This window comes from Teleopsis dalmanni, chromosome 1 (genome assembly GCF_002237135.1).
Source record: "Teleopsis dalmanni isolate 2A chromosome 1, ASM223713v2, whole genome shotgun sequence".
NCBI lineage: Eukaryota > Metazoa > Arthropoda > Insecta > Diptera > Diopsidae > Teleopsis > Teleopsis dalmanni.
The window spans coordinates 164,863,384-164,890,639 of NC_051846.1; the positions used below are offsets into that span (position 1 = coordinate 164,863,384).

A 27,256-nucleotide genomic window follows, 5' to 3' on the forward strand; every position below is an offset into this window, starting at 1 on the left:
TTGTTGTGTTTATCTAATAATTTTATTCAATAAAATGACAATGTTTCGGAAGATACAAAACAAAGATAAACTTCAAACACAAAATATGGAAAATAAAAATACTCGCATTGTTATAATGTAAGCCAAACGCAATTAAATATGAATTAAAATCAAAATGTATTTAAAATTCGATATTAAAAATTAACTAAAAATTAAAAATAACAAAAAAATAAAAAATTTTTAAATAAATTAAAAAAAAATTCCAATTATCAATACGGCAGTGAAAAACGCTTTTCAATGTTTATTTCATACTTGAATTGTGACTGTGAAGTTGATACCAGCGACAGTCATAGTCACAGTAGTGACAGCATGTCTGTCGAGCAATTGTTACTGGCCGTTAAAGAGGAACGGGAATCGGATGAGCAAACAACATCAAATGATGGCACTGACTCAGACACGCAATTGACAGGCAATTCAAATGCCGGTAGCTCAAATGGCATTGGAGCAGGTGGGGGTGGGGGTGGTAACACATTATTAATACGACGTTTTCGTCGTTCTTCGATTGGTATGCAAAGACAAGCAGCTTTCAGGCAAAGGAAGCTCGATTCGCTTGACAATTGGCGCCGGCAAAGGTGAGTGAACGAAGATTGAAATAACATTATACATCACTGTTGTAAGTGATATCGAATTTATATACAATATAAAGGATAATAATGTTTCTTAACGTTTGTATTAATTTCAAAGAAAAAAAAATATGTAAAAATGTTATGTATGTAAAGAAAAGTGCTCTTCTTGTTACTCTTCTGTTATGATAATTATGATAAAAATTGATATTTGTGTTAAGATAAATATATTTAATATAAACATATATCAAATTTGGCAAGACCCGTGTTCGATTTCTGGTACTTGCAGTCTCAAAAAATTATTTATGAATAATTAATTAAAAGAATTATTTTCAAGACCACTGATGATGGGTATTTGCCAATACTCGAAGCAGCTGTATGGTCAGCCAAAAATTTGATTAATTGAAATAATATAAAATAAATTTTTGTTGTTGTAGTTCACTACTGTTCGAAAAAACTCTTTATATTTATAATATATATTATTTTATTTATATTATATTCCATATAAATGTGTTAGATATGAATTGATATGTTTTACCGAACATATATTTTTTCTTCATAGTTGAGTTATAAATACGTGGTTTCACTTTTTTGTGCTGTGTGTGTTTTAATTAATTCTTATTCTTTTCAAAGTCACAAACCTTACTCTATTAAAAAATAAAATTTTCTTTTTACCTCATCATTATACCGCGGTCAAGAGAAGCTAGTCGGCTTTTATGTTGTTCTTACAACAGTCTTATCTTATTAAATATATAAATTGCTTACTTACTTAGTTGGCCATTACAGATGTGAGTTCTCTTTGTCCGTGTCGAGTAGCCTGCACCAGCCACCCCGATCAGTGGCTTTCTACCACCAGTTGGTACTACCGAGCGTCCCCAAGTCGTTGGTCACTGAATCCTTCCACCGAAGACACGGACATGCTCTACCGCGTTATCCTCCTACGGGTACAGAATCAAACACCTTTCTAGTCCGAGTACTTTTTTCCATTCGTATGAAATTCTGAAACCTCTTTTGTTATCAAACGACTCGCAGAGGTTCTTTAAAATACTTTAAAAAATATTATTCATTTTTTAATAAAAATCCTAAAGAAACATTTCACTGATGAAGTATTTGTATTTCTTTTTGCAGAATGTACAAAATACGCTTAATCTTTATTGTTATCATTCTGTTACCAACATTAATGATTATAATGTTAATGCTGCTGTTAATGATTATAACAATTTGACTTTTTTTAAAATATTTAAATTAAGTTCGGACTTGAATGTAGTAAAACTAATTTATTCTTATTCTGTGAAATTGTTATTTAAAATCAACGGAGTAAACAATATGCGCGACATTTAAAGGCATACATTATTAATAAGTTTTAAATTTTACAAACTTTATTATTTAATGTTTGCAACTTTCATTGTACATAATAAACTTATTTGACCCTTACTTATTCAGCTATATTTAATACTTAGAAATTAATAATAAATTGTTTATCAATATTTAAGGACTAAGTGAAGATATACCGTGTAATGAAAATGTGGCTGTTCTTAGCAATGAGTGGATATTACAATAAATTTAAAACTTTAATAAAATTAAACTAAATATTTTTATTCAAAATCTGTTAATTATTTACGTAAAAACACACATAACGCCATTTTTTCAGTAGTTTATTACTGTAAACAGATTGTCACTCATACGGCATGATGTACAATATATGCACATAGGTTTGGTTTTAGAAAATATAAATTTGAATTGATTATACTTTTATTCAATACAATATTTTTAGTTTTATTTATATTACGCTTGAATAAAATATATATTACAAACTTATTATATTACAAACTTATAAAGTATTCAAAAATAAATATATACATAAAAGTATTTATTTAGTAAAGATATGTAGACATAAAAGGTTGGTGAAATAAATCTAATATTTTAAATATTTACTTTCAAAAGAAACTCTGTATCTCAGTCGATATTAAAAATGGAAACACTCTAATACAATTTTTTTTTATTCCTTGGATCGAAGAATTACCTCCGGAAGTTAAAGTACGCTCTTACGAAATATCCTGGATAGTACTCATTAATTTATGAACATTTTTTACAAGATAACTTTTCATCTTTCATGCACCCACACTTTGCCTGTAATATCTATCTGATACCAACTACTTTATGTTTTTTTCAACAACTCTACTATCGCCGACTCTACTATCCAGAAGCTACAAGTTGCTCATAGTCTGGATATCCGAAGAATCTTCAAAGTGGCATGGTACATCCGCACGAACGACATGCTAAGAGACCTTATAATTGATCCGATCAAAAAATACACAAGGGACAGAGTCCTGAAACTATATGCGAAAACCGACAGGCTGCCCTACTTAGCACTACCAAATATCAATGTAATCACTAACCGCACGGAGCGGTACGCAGATCTTAGACCAGTCATTGAATAATCACGAAGCTTATGAGGAATACACAAATTAGTCAGTGAGATGGATGGGCCTCTGCAGAAACCCCCCAGCTATCAGAGAATAAAAGTGCCCAGATGCACTAAATCGGAAAAGGCTCAACTAGAAATACATATAAAATTTTTTTTAATAACATTTTTGAAATTTCGTTTATTGCAAAATCATATCATATATTTATGTGGTATATTTTTATAAATTAAAACTGGCCATTAGGCGTCCTATCTGAATCATTACATATTGGGAATAGGTTGGGAATCGTTTTTGAGAAATACAAGTATAAAAGATAGTTTAAATTTCTTTGAATTTAATATTCGCTCTAATAACAAATTTATCTGTCGGATTTTTAGATAACAGTTGTATATCCACAAAAATAAAAATTTTACTTATTGCAAAATTATATCATATCTTTATTTCGTATATGTTTGTGAATTACGACTGATCATTAGACATCCTATTGGGTATGTTGATCTGTAACATCATTTTTTAGAAATACAAGTATATAAAAAAGATAGATTAAATTCCTTTGAGTTTAATTTTTGCTTTCATGAACTTATATAAAATTTTTCTGTAACTTGCTTTTATAAAAATTGTAAATGCTTAGAAATGAAAATTTCGCTTATTGCTATATTTTATAAGCCAAACATATATATACTCGTGCTATCCTAATAATTTGAATGCATTTGCATATGCAGAAATGTCAACAATGAATTTATATTGCCTTTTCCAGCATAGCTAAAAATGTGCAGCATAAATCTACCAAAAATGTAAACATTGACATAAGAGTGCAAATGCACAAATAAACTGACAAAACCAGCAAAATGGAAAATCTGGTTCAAATTTAATTACGATTTTGAAAGGATTGACGCGACTCACATGGAGATTAAATATTCAAGAAAAAGAGGCTTAGGTAAAAATTTTCGCAGACACAATAGAACAAAAAATCGGTAAAAGCTATACAAATATGTGCGCAAATATAAACATTTTGGCAATATTTCAGCCATTAAAATTGAAAATTATTCTGGCAGCTGCAAACATACGACACACATCCTACGACTAAAACAGAAAACCACTTCATCATAACTTGAGTACCGAGTTTTGCTTTGAAATTAAAAATGGAATTGGCTGGACTCGCAAAGACCAACAACCACTGTTTGTCTTTGCCTTTCATTTATGTGTGTATTCGTATATATGTATAGTGATATATACTAAAATATCTAAGTGCATTTTTGGCGGAAAGTGTATGCTATCGTTTGTACAGTAGAACCAGGACAACGGTGATGGCAACTGTCACTAAGGATTATTCAGCAACTCAACTATTTTGGCAAATCAGCCATTTGCTTATGTGCGGTAACGTCTGCACTGCAATGAAATCATAAATCAAATATATCTTGAATAATGCCAAGCATGTAGCATAATTTTAGTTGCTTAAAACAAAGCAACGAAAAACGCGGAGTCTCCAATTTTATCCTGGCATATTCGGGGCTTATGCTGACAAATCATAGAGTTGGTCGAATTTCTGTACTTCACTGACAGTGAATATTTATGGCCTACTTTGAGTACGTTGTCGGCTGATGGTGTAGTTAGGTTACTTAATAAATTTGTTAAACTACTTTGAGCAAATTGTGAAATATACATAGTTAGAAAGCAGCTAGATTTGATGTACGTAATCAGATTCTACTGATTGAGTCTGACAAAATGACCTACTTCTTTTACAGTGTCAGATTGGCATAAAGAAGCATATTTAGACAAATTTTAATAATAATTTATTGTATGCGATTCTAACAAATTTTTTTCATTTCCAACTCAACAAGTTTCTTAAAAATTATAAGTATGTAAATTACATTAAAATAATTTAAGTATCTACACTCAGAAAAATAATTTCGTTGTTTTATCCAGATTTTAACTGAATCTCAGGTCAAAATATTCTTACTCGACGCATCATGTGGGTTCAACCACACCACATGTTGGTTTTCATATCTTCTTTGCCACAAGATCTAAAATTTTTTTAACAAAATGATCCGGACAATTTAACTAGTATGTGGTTAGAGCATATTTTTCTGAGTGTAGTTAGAAAATAATTATCTTAAAAATAACAATATCTTAACAAAAGTGATACGAAGCAACTGATATACATAAGGGCTTGGCTTTACTATTTCCTGTTCTATTATTCGTCATAATGCGTTTTCAATATAATTCGCGGAACATAATAAAAAGTAAAGATAAAAAATAATATTTGTTTAATATGGTGCCAAAATATTTTGGTCTGACTTCATCATATCAATGAATCATTTTAAGGTCATGCGACTGCTAATATCAAAAGTCTAAATTCAACAAGAAGATTGTAAGAAAAATAGGAGAACAGATTAATATATTTAGACATTTATATGGTCATTATAAAAATGTTGTTGACATGAAAAGTATAACATAAATGCCTACTCTTATCCTTTTTTAAATATTTTGATATATATAAACATTTTTAAGAATAATAAAAAAAATTTGTCACACATAAAAAACAAATGAAATTATTATTAAGTTGATGTTTCATCTAAGGTAAACATTTCAAAATAAAAAAAATATGTATATATTTTTAAATATATAGCAAAACAATATAAGCTAATAACCGGAAAGAAGGTGAGAAGAATTAGATTCAAGAACTTCAATAAATACCAATAAAATAATAAAATAAAAATATAGTATTTTATAAAAAAAAACATATTGTAAAGTTTGAGCAAAGAACAATATTAGTTTATATCGGACTTTTTTTTTTGAACCCATCCTCCTCTTAAGAATGAATGGTGAAGATTACTACAGCAATGTAGAAACTTCGCGCCAATAATCAGGGGAATGAGATGTGATTGATAGGCTTAATATCTAGCGAACTAGGTTTATCTAAGCCAGAAACCAACATATCGGCCTTATGCTATATATGAAAGATAAAATTACGCTCTAATAAGTAGAAACAGCTAGTTCAACTAGGTTCAACTGGTTTTATGTCAAAAACCTTGCGTATATTGCTTGGTTTCTTAGCAAAACCAATTATAGACATTAGTAATAGAGTTGCTCTTTTATTGTTTATTGCTCTTATCATTTTCTAATTTTCTGTCAGGTTAATAAATAAATATTTGCCTCCCTTGCGAAATTCAAAATAGTAGCGGTCTTCTTTTTGAAATAAATTATATTTCAGAACTACTAATGATAGATCTATCATTATTTTATAAAGTTCTAATATAACTATATAGTTGTTTATACAAGGAAATCCTAAATACCATTATTGCATAAGGGATTAGTAATCTTTTGAAATAATATTGTGGATATGTTTTAAACACTGTTTCTCATATTTTCGAATATGGACTTGCTATTCTGTAAATCAAACTAATATCAGCAGCAAAAAATTTTAATAGCTACAGTGACTTATAGTTTTATAGTCAGCTTAAAATTTTGTAGTAATTTACTGACAGATTGTAACATAGTTAACAGGAGCAGTATTAGATTTAACGTCACTACGCGAAAGGGTTCAAAATTTTACAGCTACTTACTAACAGATTCTAGTTAACAGAAGATGTGTTGGTTTTGATATTAATACGCGGGACATGCAAAAGCCATCGAATTATAAAACTACCCATATTTTGTTCTTGCGGTAATATGAATTGATGTATAAATTTCCTAAATGATCTACAGGGTCTATAGCAATACCAGTTAGAAACGTTGCTTAGTGCAGCTGAAAGTAGTGCGCTCGATCGCAGTATATAAGCTAGACGCACACCTATTAAATGTTGAGTAGATAACACTTACACCAATTGAACGGCCAATTGATGAGATCCATATATTCGTAAGTTTAACGTAAAGATTTTTGATAACTGCACGCATCCATATGTATATAAAAATGATATTAACTTCCTCTAAGCTAGTAGGTATCAGCTATATTTATCGAAGAGGTGTATTTTCAAAAATTTATTTCCGTTGGTTGCCAATCACAACAAAAAGAGGTTTTTTTTTGACCTATCATAACATATCAGTTATCAATTAATAACAAAAAAAATTGACTTCAAAAGATTTATGAATTTATGTACATCTTTACTATAATGCTATAGATTATTTTATCCAGTAAAGTGCTTTATAGTTATGCATTGATTTAATAAAACAAAATATCCATTGGATAGTTTATATTTTTTATTATTTTAAAAGTGAAATAATGTTTCCCTAATTCAGAAATATGTAAAAATTTATTTAAAAAAATAATATTTTTTAAATCTCTCTCAGTGGTGTCGGATATTTGGTTTAATTTCGTAATAAAATAAAATTTGTCGACTCAGTGTCACTGGACTTAAGGATTTGTGTTGAATTTGCAGTACGACCATTTACTCAGGGGATTTTAAACATATGTTATTTTAACAAATTAACATGAAAAGGACATTAAAATGCATGTAACTGAGTAGCTGTGAAAATTACCGAAACACATTGTATGTTAACACCTTACATTTTTTATGAACAAATGACCCCTTTGAGGAACGTCAGAACAGAGGATTCCTTAAGCAATATTTTATATATAGACAAAGAGATATGGACATAGCTTCGTAATTTCATTTTTATAAATGTTTAAGTAGATTAATAAAACTGAAATATATTAATATCAGTTTTAAAAAGAATAATTACATTTTTAACATTTGCTGAAATGTTTTTTACAGTCATTATTATTGATTTTATACTTTTATATGTAATATAACTCAATGTGAAATATATTAGTTTTTGATTTAAAAAGTTAGCATTTTTACAGAATACTACTTTAAAAGTCTATGAAGCCTGCTTTCGTCTTCATCTGTTTCTTCGGTTGTACCCTGAACAATGTGTAGTATTATACGGTTTATGGACTCGTATCACGATAAGACCGCACTTGTTAAAAAATGAAAAGAAAAACAGGAATGTAACCACGAAACAGTGCTTGGTACATGATTCTGTATATTTTCATATGTGACTTTATATTTCCATATGTGGATTTATATTTCCATGTGTGGATCCTAAAAGATCTCTGAACGGCTCTTGTTTTCAACTGAACTCTACTTCATGTACTGACAGAGAAATGAACAAGTTATTAAATTAAAGTCATATTATTTGTATAATAGATGAACATCTATGAACGTCTCTTAGTTTTAGCGAGACTACACAGCTGCCAGAGAAATGATCAAATTATTAAATATTAATTCATCGAACACTTGAATATTGTCTATAACCTTGTCTCCTACATTCTATAGTTTAAAATTTTAACTACTAGAAAACTTTCACAAACTTTAATTCCGGAGAATTTTCAATTTGGCTCAGGAATAAGGACCTGAACGCAGGTTTTACAAGAAGCATTTAGCATGGATAGCCAACTTACAAGAGATTTTCTCCGAAGTAATGTTTAAGCGGGGATAAAGTCGAAAAAAATATTGGGTGTTTTAGTTCGTATACTGCACAGAAGAAGTCCGCTGATGATCAGTCTGACGGTGCATTAAGCATTCCACCTCATCAATCACAAAAAATGAAATGTATTTGGTTATATTGTATTTAGATAAGTTTTTCTTGTCGTTAAACTATAGTGACTATTACTCAATGTCGTGAAATTTATTTTTTTTTAATTGTATCATTGCGCATATCATATCAAGCGCTTAATAACATGAACTTAATACACTCAATTTGAAATTTTTTTGAAATATCATCAATTTTTATATGACATATGCTTCAAGAGTAACGAGTTTTTATGACAGCCGGCACATACAGATATTCGTACTGAAATCAAATCAAAACGTTTTGAGGATCAACACCCATGGAAAATTCATATTTATTTGCTACTATTTCATGAAAGGATATCAACACACACACACACACTTACACAGGCATGTGTATACTTTTTGTATTTGTAATAAAACGCAAATTTTCGTGCATAAACTAACACAATCACATATGAATTTTCGACAAATTTCCCCTATGAATTTGTGCAGTATTTCCGTTTTCCGTTCCGTTTAGTACCAAAAAAAGCACAGAAGAAAAATACTTTATGGTCTTTCCTTATGCTTTCAAATATTTCGTGCCAGGAATTCAAATTTAAATTCATTTATGGTTAGAATAGGATTATTTCATGATGATTTATGTCTTTATTAAAATTTTAACGTTTTTTTTTTTTTATAATTCAAAAGAAATTATTAAGCTGCTAACTAAATTTAAAATCTTAGATTTAAGTAAATTCGAGTAAAAGTACGTTTATACTGGCTGCGTTAGACCAGTTAACTTACTTGTGATTTAAATAATTTAGGCAATCTCAAGTAAGTTGACTATAAGTTAACTTACAAGTAAGTTAACCCATCGCTCATTACACTTATAGTACGTTACCACTGGCTTCGTTAGACCAGTTAACTTACTTGTGATTCAATTAATTTAGGCAATCTCAAGTAAATTAACTGGTCTAACGAAGTTAGTGTAAACATATTATAAGTGTTATGAACAATGATTTTTTCAGATTGAACTACTTAATTTATTATTTAACAATATATAATAATGTTTAAATTTATTACTTAAATAAATAAATAAACTAAATATTTTTTGTTTATTTTTCATTTATTTTTGTAGACGTACGACAGCGGCGAGTAACGCTAGACGTCCGATACGTATTGTGCCTGATTGGACGGAGAATGCCATACAAGGTGAACACTTTTGGAAGCCAACTTCCGCTTCCGGTGATTTGTGCTGTTTGAATGAGGAGTGTATTGTAAGTATTATTTATAATACAGTAAATAAAAGAATTCGTAACCAAAAATACACATTTTGACCATAAATAAGAAATATTTTTACAGTCAAAGATTATGTTATGACAGGATAATGTGGCAAAAATGTCATAAGAAGGCAACCAAAAATAGACTTTTGTATGCTGTCATTCAATTTAAATTGTATCCGTTTTTGCTTATGACAATCTGTATTAAAATGTTATTATTCGAAAGTATATAATTGCAAATTTCAATTAAGGTTATTAGAAATATTTTGATTACATATCCAATTTGAAATTATTAATAAATAAATTATTTTTGGAATTACTGGGAATTTAATATTTATTCATATTACATATGTTATTACACATTTTCTACTAACTTGTAACTCAATTATTAAATTTAACAAAGATTAAATAAATTTGGTTAGACGGAGAAACTTTTATTTTATCAGATTTTTCTGGAAGAGAAATTTATATACTTCGAAAATGTTACAAATTTGAACTAATTGAAACACAACAATGAAATTATAATTGAAACGGAACCAATGGTTATTTTCGTAGGGGCAACATTTTCAGTGTTATTCGCTTCCAGTGATTTTAAAGATACCCGCGCTCTATCTTGATATCACTGCAATAGCAGTAATATCATTTTAAGGATCGAAAAATATAGTAATGTTTATACAATAGACATAGATTTGCCATATTCTGTTAGTTGTGTTATTTTTTTAACAAAAATATTATTTTTGTTTAAATTTAAAAAGCTGATGATGGTTTTATGGCTATTTTATAATTAAAAACGGAATAAAAAGTTATGCTTAAACGTTTGTAAATGGTACAAGGTATTTGTATGTTAGAAGCTCAAGAAAATGATGCCAGACTCATATTAATGAGTACACAAATAATTTTTCGAGTAAAAAAGGTCATTTCGTATATTCCTTGCAATTGGAGACCTCTTTTATAACCAATACATTAAAGTTATAAAACCTTCACCAACAATGGTGATATCCTATAGTTTACAGTTGTAATCTGTGGTTTATGTTAAATCACAGTGGTTTTACTGATAGTTACTGATAATTAGTGTTTAGAAAAAATTGAAATGCATAACATAATTTAAAAGGAGAAAACTGCAAACGTTAATTAAACTTAATTACGTTGAAAAGTTTCCTATAAATAGCATTATTATTGTATTAGTCGATTGGGACCGAACTGCAAATGTAAAAAGTAGCATCATCGCATACATTAGAGCAGCTTTTTTCAACCCGAAACGTATACCAACGAGTAAAATATTTAACCTATTTTACAAGAACTGGAACTAATCTCTTTCAAAAAAATCAAATATTGTAAAAATCATATTTCGAGTATTGATGCAAATGTCACGGATTGAAGGTAAAGACACCTTGAATTCAATTTTACACGAATTGATACCAATATCTTCCCAAAAAAAAATCTCATTAAGAGGAAAATACTATATTTAAAGTATTGTAATTGAGTAATTGAGAAACTCTAAATTTGATTATATTTAAAGAATTTTAAAGAAAAAGAAGCAAAACTTTTAACATAGGCTGGTAGTTTTTTTGAAAAAAAGGAAAGAGACCCGAAATATTTCAAAAAATAATTTTTAATATATTTTGAGATTTATTGTATTAAAAAACAAAATTTTTGCTGCATAATAATGAAAATTTATTCAGAATAGTACAAAACTAAACATAAAGAGCAGCGTGCTATTGTCAGGGTACTACAAGCTATTGTTCTAGGGTGCAAGTCTGTCGGGGGACCGCAATTTTTGTTATTCTTACACTCATTAAATGTACTTATTTATATTGAAAATCGTGTGCAAGATTGTTGAGTTGCATACGGGCGTCAAATTTTTTTAAGATACTACTTGCACACAACACTATATCGCACTGTACATATATATAATACACCGCCGTGTTTCATAGGAAAGCATGCGCCACGTATATCAAGGAGGTATCTACCTTTATACTATAACAATTGTTTTTATTGCTATATTTCTCTTTTAATATATTCAATTTTCCATAAATTTTTCCGGCACCTTTTAAAACACATAATTTTCTTTCACGTCAAAGAAGGAAGTATAAGAAACCCCATGATTTACTAAATAACAAAATTATATTCTGCATAAAATGCTGTGAAATTAAGTTGTAAAAATAATTTTAATATTGTTTTATATACAAAATATTCAAAATAATTTCACTTATATCCTTTTTTGTATACACTTAAAGTTAATATCAATATATGCAAGTATAATTTATTTATTGCGTGTTTAACACGCATATGAACACACATTCCTCCTTTAAACACTGTCCACACACATACGCCTAATAGAGTCCTTTAAAATTCAGCAATACTTACGTATAAACATACCGAAAACTATTGTTGCCGAAAATGTTGGCATTATAATGCAAAAACTTCGCCCATTTTGTTCACTTAATTGTTTTCACAATCGTCTGCATTTTAATAAATTGCCTTAAAGCACGCACAACTACGACCAAAAACAAACCCTAAGCCATTCTAGCTTCAAGTCAAACTCGTGTTTTGGATAGGAACGTGAATATATCGCACATGTGGAACCAACTCACCAGATTCATTCATTTGCAGTGCAATTAGAAATGGGAAAATAGGAAAGCACACACAGTCAGTCAGGCAGGCAGGCACAATTCTTACATACATGCAGCAATCAGAATATGCGTAGGATCCTTTCTTTGCACTGTGGCGAAGGTGTCCTGGCTTGCTGTTTGCTGCCTCACATTCATTTGCTCATTAGAATTTTAAATTTAATTTGAAGCATAGCGTCAGTCACTTTCTTCTTTGATATTTAAATATTTACCATTTACCATTAACCATATTTTCACAGCTCCCTAATGCATATGCATAATTTTTTATAATTTTAATTAAATTTTAATAGTTTTCAATTAAAAACTCGTAACAACACACGTTGTGCATGGTAGCTGTGCTGGAAGTGCTCCTGCACAGCCTGCACAGACGGTGTCTCGGTGAAGGCGCATAAATGAAAAGGAATTTCCATACTTAACACCTCAAGTAATGAAACGTAATGCAATTATTTTTACACTGAGAGCGTCATAATGTAATATATAAAAGGAGTTCTGATGAAATTTATACTCGTATGTACTTTTGCCTTTTTCAATTTAATTAGCTTAGTTTTAAGCTATTTAAAATTTTATTTCTACAAATAATTCCCAATTTACTGTTTGCTAACTATTCACGAAAAATTTAGTTATCTCTATCTCTATCAATTTGTTATCTTAAAAAAATTGAAGTAAGTTCAAGGATTATACAATGGCAGAGAGAATTTTGATGGCTTCCGTCGATTACATTTTGTTAATTACTGTTCTGCTCCTAGCGATTCTGTTACTTGCTATTATTAATTGCTATTCTGTTGTTCTATTATTGCTATTTCGCTATTTGGTATAGAATTTTATAGTGTGGATATATCGAATAAGAGTAATATCGAATAAGCGTTATAAATGCTTAAAGTATAAAAAAAAACCTTTATGTAAACATAAAGAATATAAAAAATTGTTGTATTTTACATGTATTTGTTATGACCGGTTTTTGTGATAAATTATGATTAAATTATTGGATAGGTGAGGTTAGTTTATACCGGCTTTCCTAAAGATTCACTTAAGCCATTCTGTTGCCATATAAGAACTAAATGGTTTAAAAACCACGTTAAACCCTTAGCAAACCCTAAAATGCTGTTTAGAGAAAAGTCCTGGAGTCAAAATTCTTAAAAAAAAAAATAAGTCTCTATAATAGTTAATCACCGTCGCAAATGCTTTGGACAGTCACAAAGCAGATGTGCGACACTTTCAATGCCCTCTTCACAACTGCAACTGCAACTGATTAAACGAGAAACTTGATCTTCTACAACGGTTCGCTAAACGGCTGTGACCTGCTAGCAAATCAATCATAAAACTGGGTATCTCAATTTGATTGTTGGATTTCTTTTAACAGAACGCCATCAAATTGATTATTAGTATTAAATTGCTCTATACTAAACATTTTCAACTATTAAGTTGACAATGATATGCCCACATCTTTCAGATGTTTCGACTTATTACCTGAAACGCACCGGCTGGCTGGCCTATTGTCAAAAATATCTCTATAACCGGGAACTCAGAGCAAAGAAATATTAAACTGAATTGACATCTTATTCAAAGATGTGTAGCAGTAAAAAATAGTCCTGGTTGTAAAATGTAATTAGTTCGTAGACTTCTATAATGAAATATTGCAATCTTGCTAGTCAATTTTGGGATATTACAAAAAAAAAAAATATCCGTGTTATTTCTCTTCTTCTCTGTGCTTTTTCATCATGTGTACCCAATGGTCATTGGGGCTTTTAGAATAGCTACAAGTTTTGTCGCTTTGATTTAGGAAATTAAGCTGTGCCCAGTAGAATTTTCATGCTCGATATAAACGGGTATAAATCAGAAAAATAATTTCGTGAATAACAAATAAATTAGTTATGAAACTTGTAGTTTTTTAGTAGATTATGGATGATCATTAATTTGTATATTCCATATGATAACTTCCGACATCGATAAGAATATTTTTATATGTATGGATAGACGAAGTGCAACAACGCAGGAAACTATGCGAAACCATATAGCAAAGGGAATCACAAAAATAATTTTTGCTAAAAGTATTATAGAGTACTAAACCTCGCTCTAGAGATATTTTTTTTTATTTATGAGTGATTACCTTTACTTAAAATTTTATATACCAATAGTATTCTACTAATCTTACATATTTCAAGAATTTTTTAGCTATAATTCGCTATAAAAGATATTTGATATTAATAGCTCTTTTAACCACATGTGTATGATAGTATATTTTATAAATTCTTATTATGTGTCAAATTTTTTCCTTGCGAGTTCAACGGTTTATTTTGTCTTACTCTATATTCCAATATATCAGAGCCTAGATCAGAGAAACATTCGTAAACAGCCGTAAGTTTGACAAGCCATAATTTTATTTTAAATGATCACCTATTTTTTTTTTTATTATACCCAAACCTAAATCAGACAAAATATTGTGCCGTACCCTTAAGTTGCCACATGTTTACTTTGCACTTCTATTTTAAATTAATTTATTTATTTAATTTAATTAATTTTTTTTTTATTCTTTACAGAAAAGTGGACAACGTATGAAATGCTCCGCATGCCAATTAATAGCGCATCAAAATTGCATTCCAATCGTTAATGAAAAGACTCAATTAGCGTGTAAGCCAACATATCGAGACGTAGGTATAAGACAATATAGAGAGCAAACGACAACTCATCATCACTGGGTGCATCGAAAAATGGAAAAGGGAAAATGTAAACATTGTGGAAAGGTAAGCAAAAGCATTATAGATAGGTACAATGTATCTACTTTAACAGTGTCTAATGATTCCATCTGCATAATACTCTGGTGATATATGTTATTTATATCTTTTTTGCTTAAATCAATTTACATAAAATAATATATTGCAATATCGTCAACACGAAGGCAATGTTTTATAAATTGTTGAACTTAATCATTAACGAGTGAGACACGCAATACGCTTGGGTATTGGCTGTATTTTTAGCCAATGCACAATTTATTCTAATTTTGACTGAATTAAATTTAGACTGACCACTATAAAAAGATAGACACTAAATAAATAATATTAGATCTATGCAAGTGGATAGTTTGTATATGTTTTCATTTGTTGAGGTATTTCAACACTGAGTAAATAACCGGCCCATTAGCTCAGTTGGTTAGAGCGTCGTGCTAATAACGCGAAGGCCGCGGGTTCGATCCCCCCATGGGCCAACTGTTCTTTTTTTTTTTTAATTCTAATTTTTTCATTCAGTTGTTTATTATACAGTATTATCAAATCCATTAATACTGATATGCTTACGTGAACACATTAATTTAATTAAAAGCTTATATCATATCAATTAGCTGATAACGGAAATTGTTTTAATGAAATTGAACACTATCCCGCGTTCATTTGTGAATTGAAAGTTTAGACGACATAAGTGAATAATAAAATTAATTAAAAATTTTATTAAGAAACAGCAAATACTTTCAGTTTTCTTTAACGACAAATTTATATTAAAAAAAGACATAAATTAACGAGGTGCCATCTGGCGAATTTTTATGAAGACAATATAATGAACCTATAAGAAAAAATAGAAAATTTTTGTAAAGCAATAAAATTTTATTGTAAACTAATTAGAATACAGAAAACTCCATTTTATGACGTTTTTTTATTCATAACTGTATTTTCGTATAATTTCCTAGTAACGATAAAATTTAAACTTGAAATTTTATTTTTATTATAAACTTGAATTATATACTGCCAGAATTACACATAGCATACCAACAGGCAGTACCTTCCCGGTTGATTAGCTAGTCAACCCTTTGCCCAATTATCTGATCTGCAGTTTTGTTACCATTCGAATTAACATTTCTTTGCAATTCAGCTTATTTATATAAAAACGGTAGCTAATGACACGATTATCCATATTGTCAATTTGATCTCTTTGTCTTTCACACTCTATAATTTCAGCTTTCAGCACAATCTTACAGATTCCACAGGTTTTTTAACATGTCTATCTAACGTAAAGGATTAATTCCAGAAAATTCCATCAGTATCAAATAAAATTATAGATTTGGATACATATTTGACAAGGTACGAGGCCTATCTAGCACCTCTGCTGTTCTTTGAATCACAGCATCCGGTTGATAAATCTAACTCCACATCAAATAAAAGTAAATAAATAGTCAGTTTACAGGCGTAACTTTGATTTTTAATCATAGCCAACACGATACTTTCATTATAACGGCTAACGTCTATTAGTTAGGACAACCGAAACTGTGGGCCCTGACCTGATCCCCCATAGTAGTACACTTACACCTCCGGTCGGATGCCGATATTGAAACTAATTCACTACTAGTTGTACTCCTAATAGTAACGGGTGGTCCTACTGAATTTTAGTCATCTTTTACAATAGATATGCCTTGTCTTGCACAATCTTACAGTGCCACGTCCTTGGATCTGTTTTTTAAGAATTTCTATTAAAATGTGAATTTATTTCGTTTCCAATTTTTTTAAGTTGTGTAAATAAACTATCTATTATTATCTATTATTTATCACTGCTTTCTATTAGTAAAATCAGAACAATATGACTTGACAATGTAAGATAATATTACAATATTACTGTTTCAACCAATTTGAAGAATTTTATAATCAACTAAATTAAAAATTCATAGAGCCACATCACAGCTATTTGTGGTGCATAAGTTTGTTTAAAAATCTCGTTTTGAACTTTTTAGACCGGAAGTATGTAAATAGTTTGATCATACATAATAATATAGAAGATTTCATATAATTTATATAATACTTTAAGACTGATGTAAATATACAATTTAAATAAAATTTAGTTTTTCCCTTTTGTTTAAGTATCACGTGGTTATAATTATTTATTTTTTTATCTCCTTTTTTCTATGCTTTAATTTGCTTAGGTACTATCTATATTTGCCTTTACTAACCTTTAATCTTTAGTTTTGATTCAAAAAGAAGAACGTAAAAATATTTCAAGCATTAAATTAGACAACCAACCTCAAAACTAATTGAAGTACTACAATGTTTCATTTCTTATCTACAAGAAAAAAATAAACAAATAAATAAAAAGTTAAAACAAATTTCAGCAATGCAATGTTGGAAATATAAATTTTAAGTTTTCCAAGCACATATATTTATATAGAGAAGTTTTTGCTAATCAGCACGCAAAGAACAAGCATAAGAATTTTTATCCTTGTCAAAAATGTAAAGAAAATGCATCAAGTTTGCTCGTATTCTGTTGAAGTCAACAGAAGGAAGGAATATTCTTTGGCATGCAGAGAAGCATTTCAGATGCAAAGTTCATAAGCGCATAGAAACTGTCTTAGTTGCATTTACGAGTAAAGCCGCAACACAATGAAAATAATCTCAAAATGAATTAATTTAAAAGAAGATGGAGAAACTTTCGTACATGGATGCAGCGCAGTAGGACAAGAAATGCACACCAAATCTACCAAAAGCACAATCAACCACGCAAAAGTAAGATTCTAATAGAATAAAATGCATGAAGAAACAAACTAAATTGATGCTGATAGCTGGGGTTGAGCTGCTGATCGTAGTACTTTTGGTGCTGCTGCTGCTGCTGATGCTGGTGCTGGTGCTGGTGCTGGTGCCGGTGCCGGTGCTGATGCTATTATTTTGCGGTACTGCGTGTTGGCATGCTATGTGCAATCCTGGCAGCATAACCAGCACATTTGGTGCACTTTGCACACTTCACAGTACTGTTTTGGGTTTTACATGATGCTGCCTTTGCTGCTGTTGCTTCCGCTTTTATTTATGTTTGGATAATCCTTGTTGAAGTGTTGTTTAACTCAAGCGAAGACAACCTTACTTGTATTGTTAACAAGTTTTTTCTAAACATTATTTTTATTTTCATTTTAAACAAATAACTTTACACAATATGGATATTTGTTTTTACTTTTAAATTGTTTGCAAGCAGTGACTTCTCATTTCATTACGGATTGTTCTTGGCTTGTTATTTCTGCCACATGGATTCCATTGAATCCTTGGGCTATTTGTGATACAGCGTTATATTCGGATCGCTTTTTACACACCTTTGGTGTCTGCTTCTCTATTCGTTCATACATTTTATTTATTACTTTCATTGTATCTGAAATATTTCATTTTGTATTCTATTTGCAACACAATTTTCACCCTGTTTTTTATGTAAAAATCCTTTGGAACCAAATAATTTATGTTTGTTGCTGTACCCTGCATTGTTTTTATTTGTTGCATTAAATTAACAATTTTCCTTTTTTATTGTGCATTGCCAACTGTTTTATTTGTTAAGCAAACATGTGTTTCCCTTTTTTTTCTGTATGTAGACAGAAGGAGGTTGTGAAGTGTGAATATACATTTTGTTGCAACAAATTGTCAGTGAAAAAAAAAAACACCGAAAAAAACAACCAAAAACAAAAAAAAAATAAATTAAATCTCTCTCGTGTGCTTTGCAAAAACATTTGGCCAGGAAGCTTTATTTATCCACAATACAACTGGATATTCCATGTTAATTTTTATGCTTCAATCAAGTTTCTAGGTTTTTGTTTTCATTTTTTATTTAAACTTGAATTAAAATTGTTTAAAATTCTCTAAACAAAACAAAACTAAACTTTACAATTTTTAAAGAAAAAATTTAAATAAACTAAAGAGCAGAATTTCAGTAACAATATAAATTGCAATTTTTATTAGAATTGTCGATCGACCCTCATATGTAGTACAAACAGATCAGTAAAAAGAGTTAAAAACAGGGATGGAAAATAATGGAATAATAATGGATGGAAAAACAGTTATCTCAAAATTTTTTAAGAAAAAAAGCAGTAACCAAAAGTTGTATAATCTCATATTTAAGTATATAGTTATCATTCTAACAATTTGCATCTATAATATATGCATGTTTTATATATATGAGTGTTTTAAAATAAAAGTAAAAATATACTCATTTGGGTTATTTCATATTTTCGAAAATAATTATCATGTGCCTTTTGTGTTTCCAAACACAAATAGCTTGGATGAAGTTAAAAAAACAATTAACTATTTTACATGCATAACGCGTTTTATTTTTATTTTTAAAATTATCAGGCACTCTTTATAAGTTATATATTGTTTTCAAAAATAAAAGCCATTTCTGATTTTTATTTTTTTAAGGCAAACATAACAGTTATTTGTGTGTTTCAAAATAAAAAGCAGAGTGTCAGAGTTAACATATTTGTGCGTGGAAAAATAAAACGCACATGATAATAATTATTTTTGGAAAATATAATATAAAGCAAATTTTTAATTAAAATTCTTTGAATTTTATTTTAAAATACAAATGATAAGTTATGGGTAGATTTTTGTTTTTTTAATGCTAACTGTTACGGTCCCTGGTTAAAAATACAATATTTCAACTTAATATCCTTTTTGTTTATAGTAATAAATTACAAATTTCAATTTATTTTACAGGCTGTGCAAGGTAAACTATTTGGTTCTAAGGAAATTGTTGCATTATCCTGCGCCTGGTGTCATGAGGTGTATCATAATAAGGAATCCTGTTTTAATCCAGCAAAAATTGGTGAAGAATGTCGTCTAGGTAAGTAAACGATATATTTTACAAGAAAATATAATAAAAAAATTATAAAATTTTGTACCTAAGCTTAAATATATTAAAGTCGAACGTAACATGCGAGTTATTTTATTTTTATTATAAAAAAAAACTTTCATAAGAACACACTGTTATGAAAAAATAGTATTATTGTTTTGCATATTAATTAGAGATTTTAGCAAGAGACTTGTTGTATTTTGCCGCACTTAGGAGCGGCCGAACACGCTTAATTTAGTTCATATAAATTATAAAGTAAGCCGCAAATGCCTCAAATATTTATATTTGATATCAAGTGAACATATCCAATATGTATAGTCTCCGACATATATGAATAGAAAATATATTTCTCCATACAAAAAAATTATCGTAGTTAACATAGACACATTTATTAAATAGTTAAATGTATTTTAAATAAAAAAAAATTTTTTGAGTAGTGAACTTTTGAAAATTTCTGTACTTCAAAATTCTAAGTATACAATATAAAAATTTTATTTTGATTAAAATATTAGACTATTTTTATAAAGATTTTTTTTTTGTAATCAATTCAAAATGTATGGAGTAAAGCGTACTTTAGCAGAAGTTGAAATTGATAGCAATGATGAGTTCAACAAACATCTTTGCGCACAATATCCTCAGACGAACTTGAAGAGAACTGCCACTAAACGCAAGTACAGTTGTTTATCTGATAACATAGTACCAAACTCTTATGGATCAACTGTGAAACATCGTCATATTTATGTGACATTAATAAAAGGAAATCGATCGATGCAATCAACTGAAGCTGAGGATGTGTGTTGGTCCAACAGTGCGACTCAAGCAGCTGATTTTGTTCCTGCAGGTATGGATGGCATTGAGGAAACTGGAGAAACATATTTAACGCCAAATCCATGTTGGGCATCTTATAATGATGATGCAATGGACACAAGTTCTGGATATGCAGAATTTGAAGAGTCGGATACTCATGTTTCGCCTAACCCATTTGAACTCATGTAACTACTTGAGCGAAGTTTAAAACTATCTTTCACAATATTATGCATGATGATAATATATAGCATTATCTCCAACGCATAATTGAGTGTTTTTATTTTTTTAATGAAAATATTTTTAAAATACTTAATTTACAAATTATTGAAATTATATACATAATTAAATTAACGATGAAAATAGCAGGGGGCGGTCATATAAACGAATACGAGTACATTGTAACCTAATTTTTTAATATAATTTAGAAAAAAAAATTTTATACATTTGATTTTAAATAACACTGCTTCGTGAAACTCTTTTTAATGATGGTTTTGTATGATTTACAAATATCTGTCCGTAATAATTCAATATTTTTGGGCTTATTACAGAGAATTGTTCTATACAACATTTTCAAGAAATTGAAATTAGAAAAATTAACTATTAATCTCTCAGTTGACATATGTGAGAAATAGCTCTTATCCAAATGTTTTAGAAATTGTAAATAACCCTTATGTTTATGTCATGACTTGCTAATTTACATCGATAATTGGGCTTTTATACTGGCCCAGGAAAGATTTTTATGAACCATTAATGCAGTTACATATTATTTTTAATTTGTATCTGTAGTAAAGAATTTGTATCTGTTGGTGAAAAAATAAGAATGAATGAAAAAAAGTTCCAAATTCTAGTCAGTCTACACGCTAAATAAATTTAAATGGTTGATTTAATTAATAAGTGATTGTTATTAATGGTTGTAAGACAACTTCACTTACGGCATTGGACCGGAAGTGTATATATGGTATCTCAAGAAGCAACGCCTACAGCTCCGATTGTTCTGACGAAAATAGGTTGGTTTCTTTAATAAGAGTATAGTGATGACTGTTGTTAAGATCTAAGTTAAGCAAATAGAATGACTGTATACATTTGCTTTCATTCGATTTGGAGTTGCATTTTCTAAGCTGATGCTATGAGCCAAAAAACAGCAATGGTGTTAGATAGGCATTGCTCCCTTCTAAGGAAAAAAACTACATACAAACGTATATTTACAATTGATACTATCAGTAGTTTATGGAACTTCAATAGTGGAGTTTATTGGCGCAGTACCGTTTACGTGTGTTATGAAAGCTTAACACAGGTAATCATAATAAAAACTATTGACTCTATACACCGTATTGGGTTTTGGTGCTCATTGCTTTAAACTTGTTCTTTAACTACCAGTTTTTTTTTAATTAAACGTTTGTTTAATTTTTTTAATATATTCTATATTTCTTGTTCTTGTTCATTTAGCTCATTTAATTGTTACCGTAACCGAAATATAGGCGGAATATTGTGTTTGCCATATAAGTACATATTACCTTTAAGTTGTATATAAAATTATCAGTTCTTAATTAATGATTCGAATCACAAAACCACTTCAACATCTAACGTCCATAATATTTTATAAACTTTATATATACTGAGGCCCTATGCTTCACTTAGGAGAGAAGGACAGCAGTAAGTAAGTAAGTATAAATACTATAGTATATTAGTACTCACATCCTATGAGCCAAAGGATCAACATTAAAAATCTGAATGAAATTTAAAACTCACAATCTCTCACAAATCGTTTCAAGTGTATACGGTAAACAGAGAATTCAATTATAGTGTGGTTTATCAAAAAATTTGTATCATTGGTAATTTTATAAAATTAGCCAGGCTATTTACAGTAACATTTACCAGTGCATAGCACCTAAATTCGTATGGAAATTCCGTTGTCGGGAAACACATTTAGGTAAAGATAAACAAGCTTGCAAATTGGTTTTAAATGCAAACACAAACACATTCACCTCACCCATGGGTATGGTATGCATGCAATTGTCCTCAAGTCTATAGCGAAAGTGTGCTGGTGCAATGGTTGATAGAATTCGAAAACCACCGTTTGTTGCCAGAATCTGTAAACCAAACCTAAAAACCATAACAAAAATTTTCATTGAAAAATTCAATAAAAATAGTACAAAAAATATCAGCAACATTTATGCTGCTGCCATTTAAACAATTTTACATTGTTAACGTTACAACGTCGTAAACCAACACATTTTCACTAGTACCGCTACCATTGGGCCTTTGATGACCTTTCAATGTGACCATATACGTTGAAAAGCTATTTTTATACTCATACCTACAATAAACACTCAACGGCAAGATGTTGTGTTCTCCACAGCACAAGTGTCAAATTCGGATGCCAATGCACATTTTTGAAATTACGTTAAATTCGAAGTACACCGGCATCCGGCGCCACCCACACTATATCAGTTTTTACACTATTATTTAAGTTTTCTATCACTTGCAGCTACCAGAGCTATAACACTTCTGTCATTTCTATTTTTACGAATGCTATAGCACTACTGTTCCTACTGGTAGTTCCATCGAAGCTCCGAATTTTGTGGGTATTGATGCGTTTTCCAATTCCGCATCGTTATTGTAAATTTGTTGACAATACGCATAAGTGAAGTATGCAATCGGCAGTTGAGCTACGTTGAGTGCGTGCGTCCATCAGCAATGAACCAAAATGCAAATCCCACCATTTTCTGTGGTCGTTGTTGTTTTGAATTGAATGTTGAACTGGGATTAACGTCTATGGCACCATTGTAAGTGGTCAAATGCTGTATGTCTATCTTAGCGTTTATACTCGGAAACTCATACACATTTCCCCGAACAACATTTATTTGCTTTTATTGAGCACTGGAGTGGTTGTGCTTGTGAAGCACCTTCGAAAATTCCAATTTCGTAATAACGAAATGAAATTACTTCATAAAAGTGTCAAGTGAAATGCCTGTGGCTTCTGTTTAACCATAAATCAAATAAATATTTGAGTTTTGTTTTTATTTTTAAAAAAAGGATCTCAAATATAAATGCAAATCGAAATGATTAAAATCATAGAAGTGTGAGATTTGTGATAACATACAATATTAAAATATATTGATACTAAATTATTGTAAAAAGTAATACACCAAATAAAATTTATATACGTTGGAGAAATGATCCTGTACAAAGTCGACTGTAGAAAACTGAACCGCAACAGTTTCGTTAGGTTAATTTCAGCGCACACATTAATTATATTTTCCTTCAGAGTTATAATTTCTACTAATCATCAAGTTAATCTTGTAACAATCTAATTAATTACAGTGAAATCATGTAATTACAGTGAAATCATCGTAAGATACCCGTAACTATCGTAACCGTTTAAAAATAAGATAATGGTATAGTCAAACTGCGCTCATGATATTTGATTTCTAAGTTTGAGATCATTTCTTCTCAAATATTCCAAACAAAGTCATAAATATTTGGACTGTAAAAAAGCGTTACTGAAATCGAAAAATGAAAAACCTTATTGAAGAGTTTCGATAAGTCAAAGAGTAAACTTAATGTATGTTGAAATATAGATCAAAAAGTAACTGTTTACTTATTATGACTATATGCAACTGAAAGCACAGAAAAAGAAATCCGATGATGTTCATACCCTTAAAGCATATAGATTTTTGTAATAAATAGACCTATAGCTATACCAAAGGTACTGCCTTTGCTGTAATAATACCTTTCTAGAACATACGTTGAACGTAACTTATGATGAATATTTGTTCCTACTTATTTATTTATTATTTTATTCCATATTCTATTAGGAGCTTAAGGATACAACAAATTATTATTATTAGTTGGAAATTAACTATCTCTATTTTGTGAAATTTGTCGAAGTTCGTTAAATGATTATTTATTAGAATAAAAAGTTTAGGATTTACGAAACATAAAAACTTTAACTTATATCGACATGAGTACCATTTTAAAGAGGTCTGGGGTGATTACTACAATAAATTGATAATTGTTATATGTAAGTATCAAAAGATAGATACAAGCAATAAGAAAGTGCTTACTTTGATGTCAGATTTTAGTAATTAAATTATGGATTTAGGATATTAGGCTTTTATTTTAAATTTTCTTTTTGAAATTCATTATGTTTTAAAAATAAACATAATAAATAATAGTTCCTAAGATACAATTTGAATCAGTACAAGCTTCGATAGAAAATAAAATTTATCTAAAATTTCAAGCAATTTTATCTTAAAAAGAAATACAATGAACGACTACATCACAGAATATATCTAATAAATTATCAAAAAATGTACATTTTTTTTGTCTTTATTTTCAAATCATTTATTTTATGACATCAAAAAATAAGTGCAAAAAATATGTATCGCGTTCAAAGAACATTAATCATACGGCCTGTTGAACAAACTTAAAAAATTATTTCAAGCTATCACAGCTTAATTTACTTATTTTAAATTAAAATGAATTTCTTCTTCTTTCTTTTTCTTCTGCTGATTTTCCACTTAATTTTCTTCTTATTGTTATTTTTTTTTTAATAGGCAATTACGCACCAATCATTGTGCCGCCCTCCTGGATTGTTAAGCTACCGAATAAAGGAAATTTTAAATCTTCCATACGCGTCAACAATAAAAACGCCGCCAATAATGCGGCAAATAAGAAAAGACAAACAACGAAACGTAATAAGAAGGAAGAAAAGAAGGAGCCACGTGCATTTATAGTGAAACCAATTCCATCGCCAGAAGTTATACCGGTCATAGTATTTATTAATCCGAAATCTGGCGGTAATCAGGGTGTCAAGCTGTTGGGAAAATTCCAGCAGCTACTGAATCCACGACAAGTGTTTGATTTAACACAAGGTGGTCCTAAGATGGGGTGAGTGCTGGCAAGATTAATATTACTTTTATTATTTTTATATTTTTAAGTTTATTTATTTTTCGTATTTTACTTTACTTCATATTTTCTTTACGTTTTCTTTGTTTACAGTTTGGACATGTTTCGCAAAGCACCGAATTTACGTATTCTCGCTTGTGGTGGCGATGGTACTGTAGGTTGGGTATTATCAGTATTGGATATGCTGACTCCACCAATCGCACCAGCACCCGCAGTTGGTGTACTGCCTTTGGGTACAGGCAATGATCTCGCACGCGCCTTAGGATGGGGTGGTGTAAGTTGATAAAAGTTCACATTACTATTCCTTAACATGATTTTAACTTTTATGTGAGATTTACCTACTCTTCTTATCGCGTATATTTTCCAGGGTTATACTGATGAACCAGTCGGCAAAATATTACGTGAAATCGGTATGTCTCAAACTGTACTAATGGATCGTTGGCGTCTAAGGGTAACGCCAAATACCGATGTTGATAGTGATCACGTTAGTCGAAGTAAAGATAATGTCCCCTTAAATGTGATGAACAATTACTTTAGTTTCGGTGTGGATGCACATATTGCATTGGAGTTTCATGAAGCTCGTGAAGCGCATCCGGAACGTTTTAATTCTCGTTTACGTAATAAAATGTATTACGGTCAGATGGGTGGCAAAGATTTGATATTGCGTCAATATCGCAATCTTTCGCAATGGGTAACACTGGAGTGTGATGGCACCGACTATACAGCCAAACTTCGAGATGCTGGCTGCCATGCTGTATTGTTTTTAAATATCCCAAGGTAAATAAAGTTAATTAATTAAAAACTTTATAAATAATAAAGGTTTTTAACTTTGTTTTTGATTTTCAATTGAAAACTGAAAATAATAAATTTTGCTTCTTTGTTTTCTGTACGAAAATAGCTATGGCGGTGGCACTCATCCATGGAACGATTCCTATGGTCAATCGAAACCAGCTATTGATGATGGACTTGTTGAGGTTGTTGGCCTTACGACATATCAATTACCAATGTTGCAAGCCGGTCTGCATGGCACCTGCATATGCCAATGCAAGACGGCGCGTATTGTTACCAAGAAAACGATACCAATGCAAGTGGATGGTGAAGCTTGTCGTGTGAAGCCATCAATTATCGAAATGGATTTACTGAATAAAGCTGTTATGCTCGCAAAACGTAAACATGGACGTGGTGATGTACAGTAAGTGACTTTTTTCAGTTGCCATTTATTTTAGTTTGGTTATTTCCTCCGACTTTTTCTCCATTTTGCCTTTTTCTGAAAGAAAAATATTGTGCATAAAACCAATTTTCATGTGAAGCTTAATTAAAGATGAATTGTGTGACTTACCTGAATGCTGGTCCTTGTTTATATATTAGTGTATGCGTAAATCGGACGCCATTGTACATCCTTTATATGCTATCCTTTATGTATAAATTTTTTACGTGTGTGTGTAGTTTAAGTTTTTAATTCTATGGAAAATAATTATTTTTCCACATTTTCCACTTTTTGCTCAAGTTGACATTTTTCTGTTGTATAAC

At 30.0% G+C, this 27,256-nt stretch overlaps 1 protein-coding gene and 1 non-coding gene across 2 annotated transcripts; both read left to right on the forward strand.

Moving 5' to 3' along the window:
- Nucleotides 1–228: 228 nt before the first annotated feature.
- LOC119669856 (eye-specific diacylglycerol kinase-like) lies at nt 229–26,918 on the forward strand (the record flags this gene model as incomplete). The annotated part of the gene is given in 8 exon segments (XM_038079887.1): nt 229–611; nt 9,662–9,800; nt 14,971–15,174; nt 19,873–19,999; nt 25,375–25,708; nt 25,820–26,000; nt 26,094–26,503; nt 26,625–26,918. Coding segments are annotated over 8 exon segments (2,024 nt in total), but the record flags the coding sequence as incomplete, so codon positions are not given.
- On the forward strand, nt 15,562–15,635 carry Trnai-aau. The gene has a single exon. It is a non-coding gene; the product is annotated as a tRNA-Ile (tRNA).
- Nucleotides 26,919–27,256: the final 338 nt, after the last annotated feature.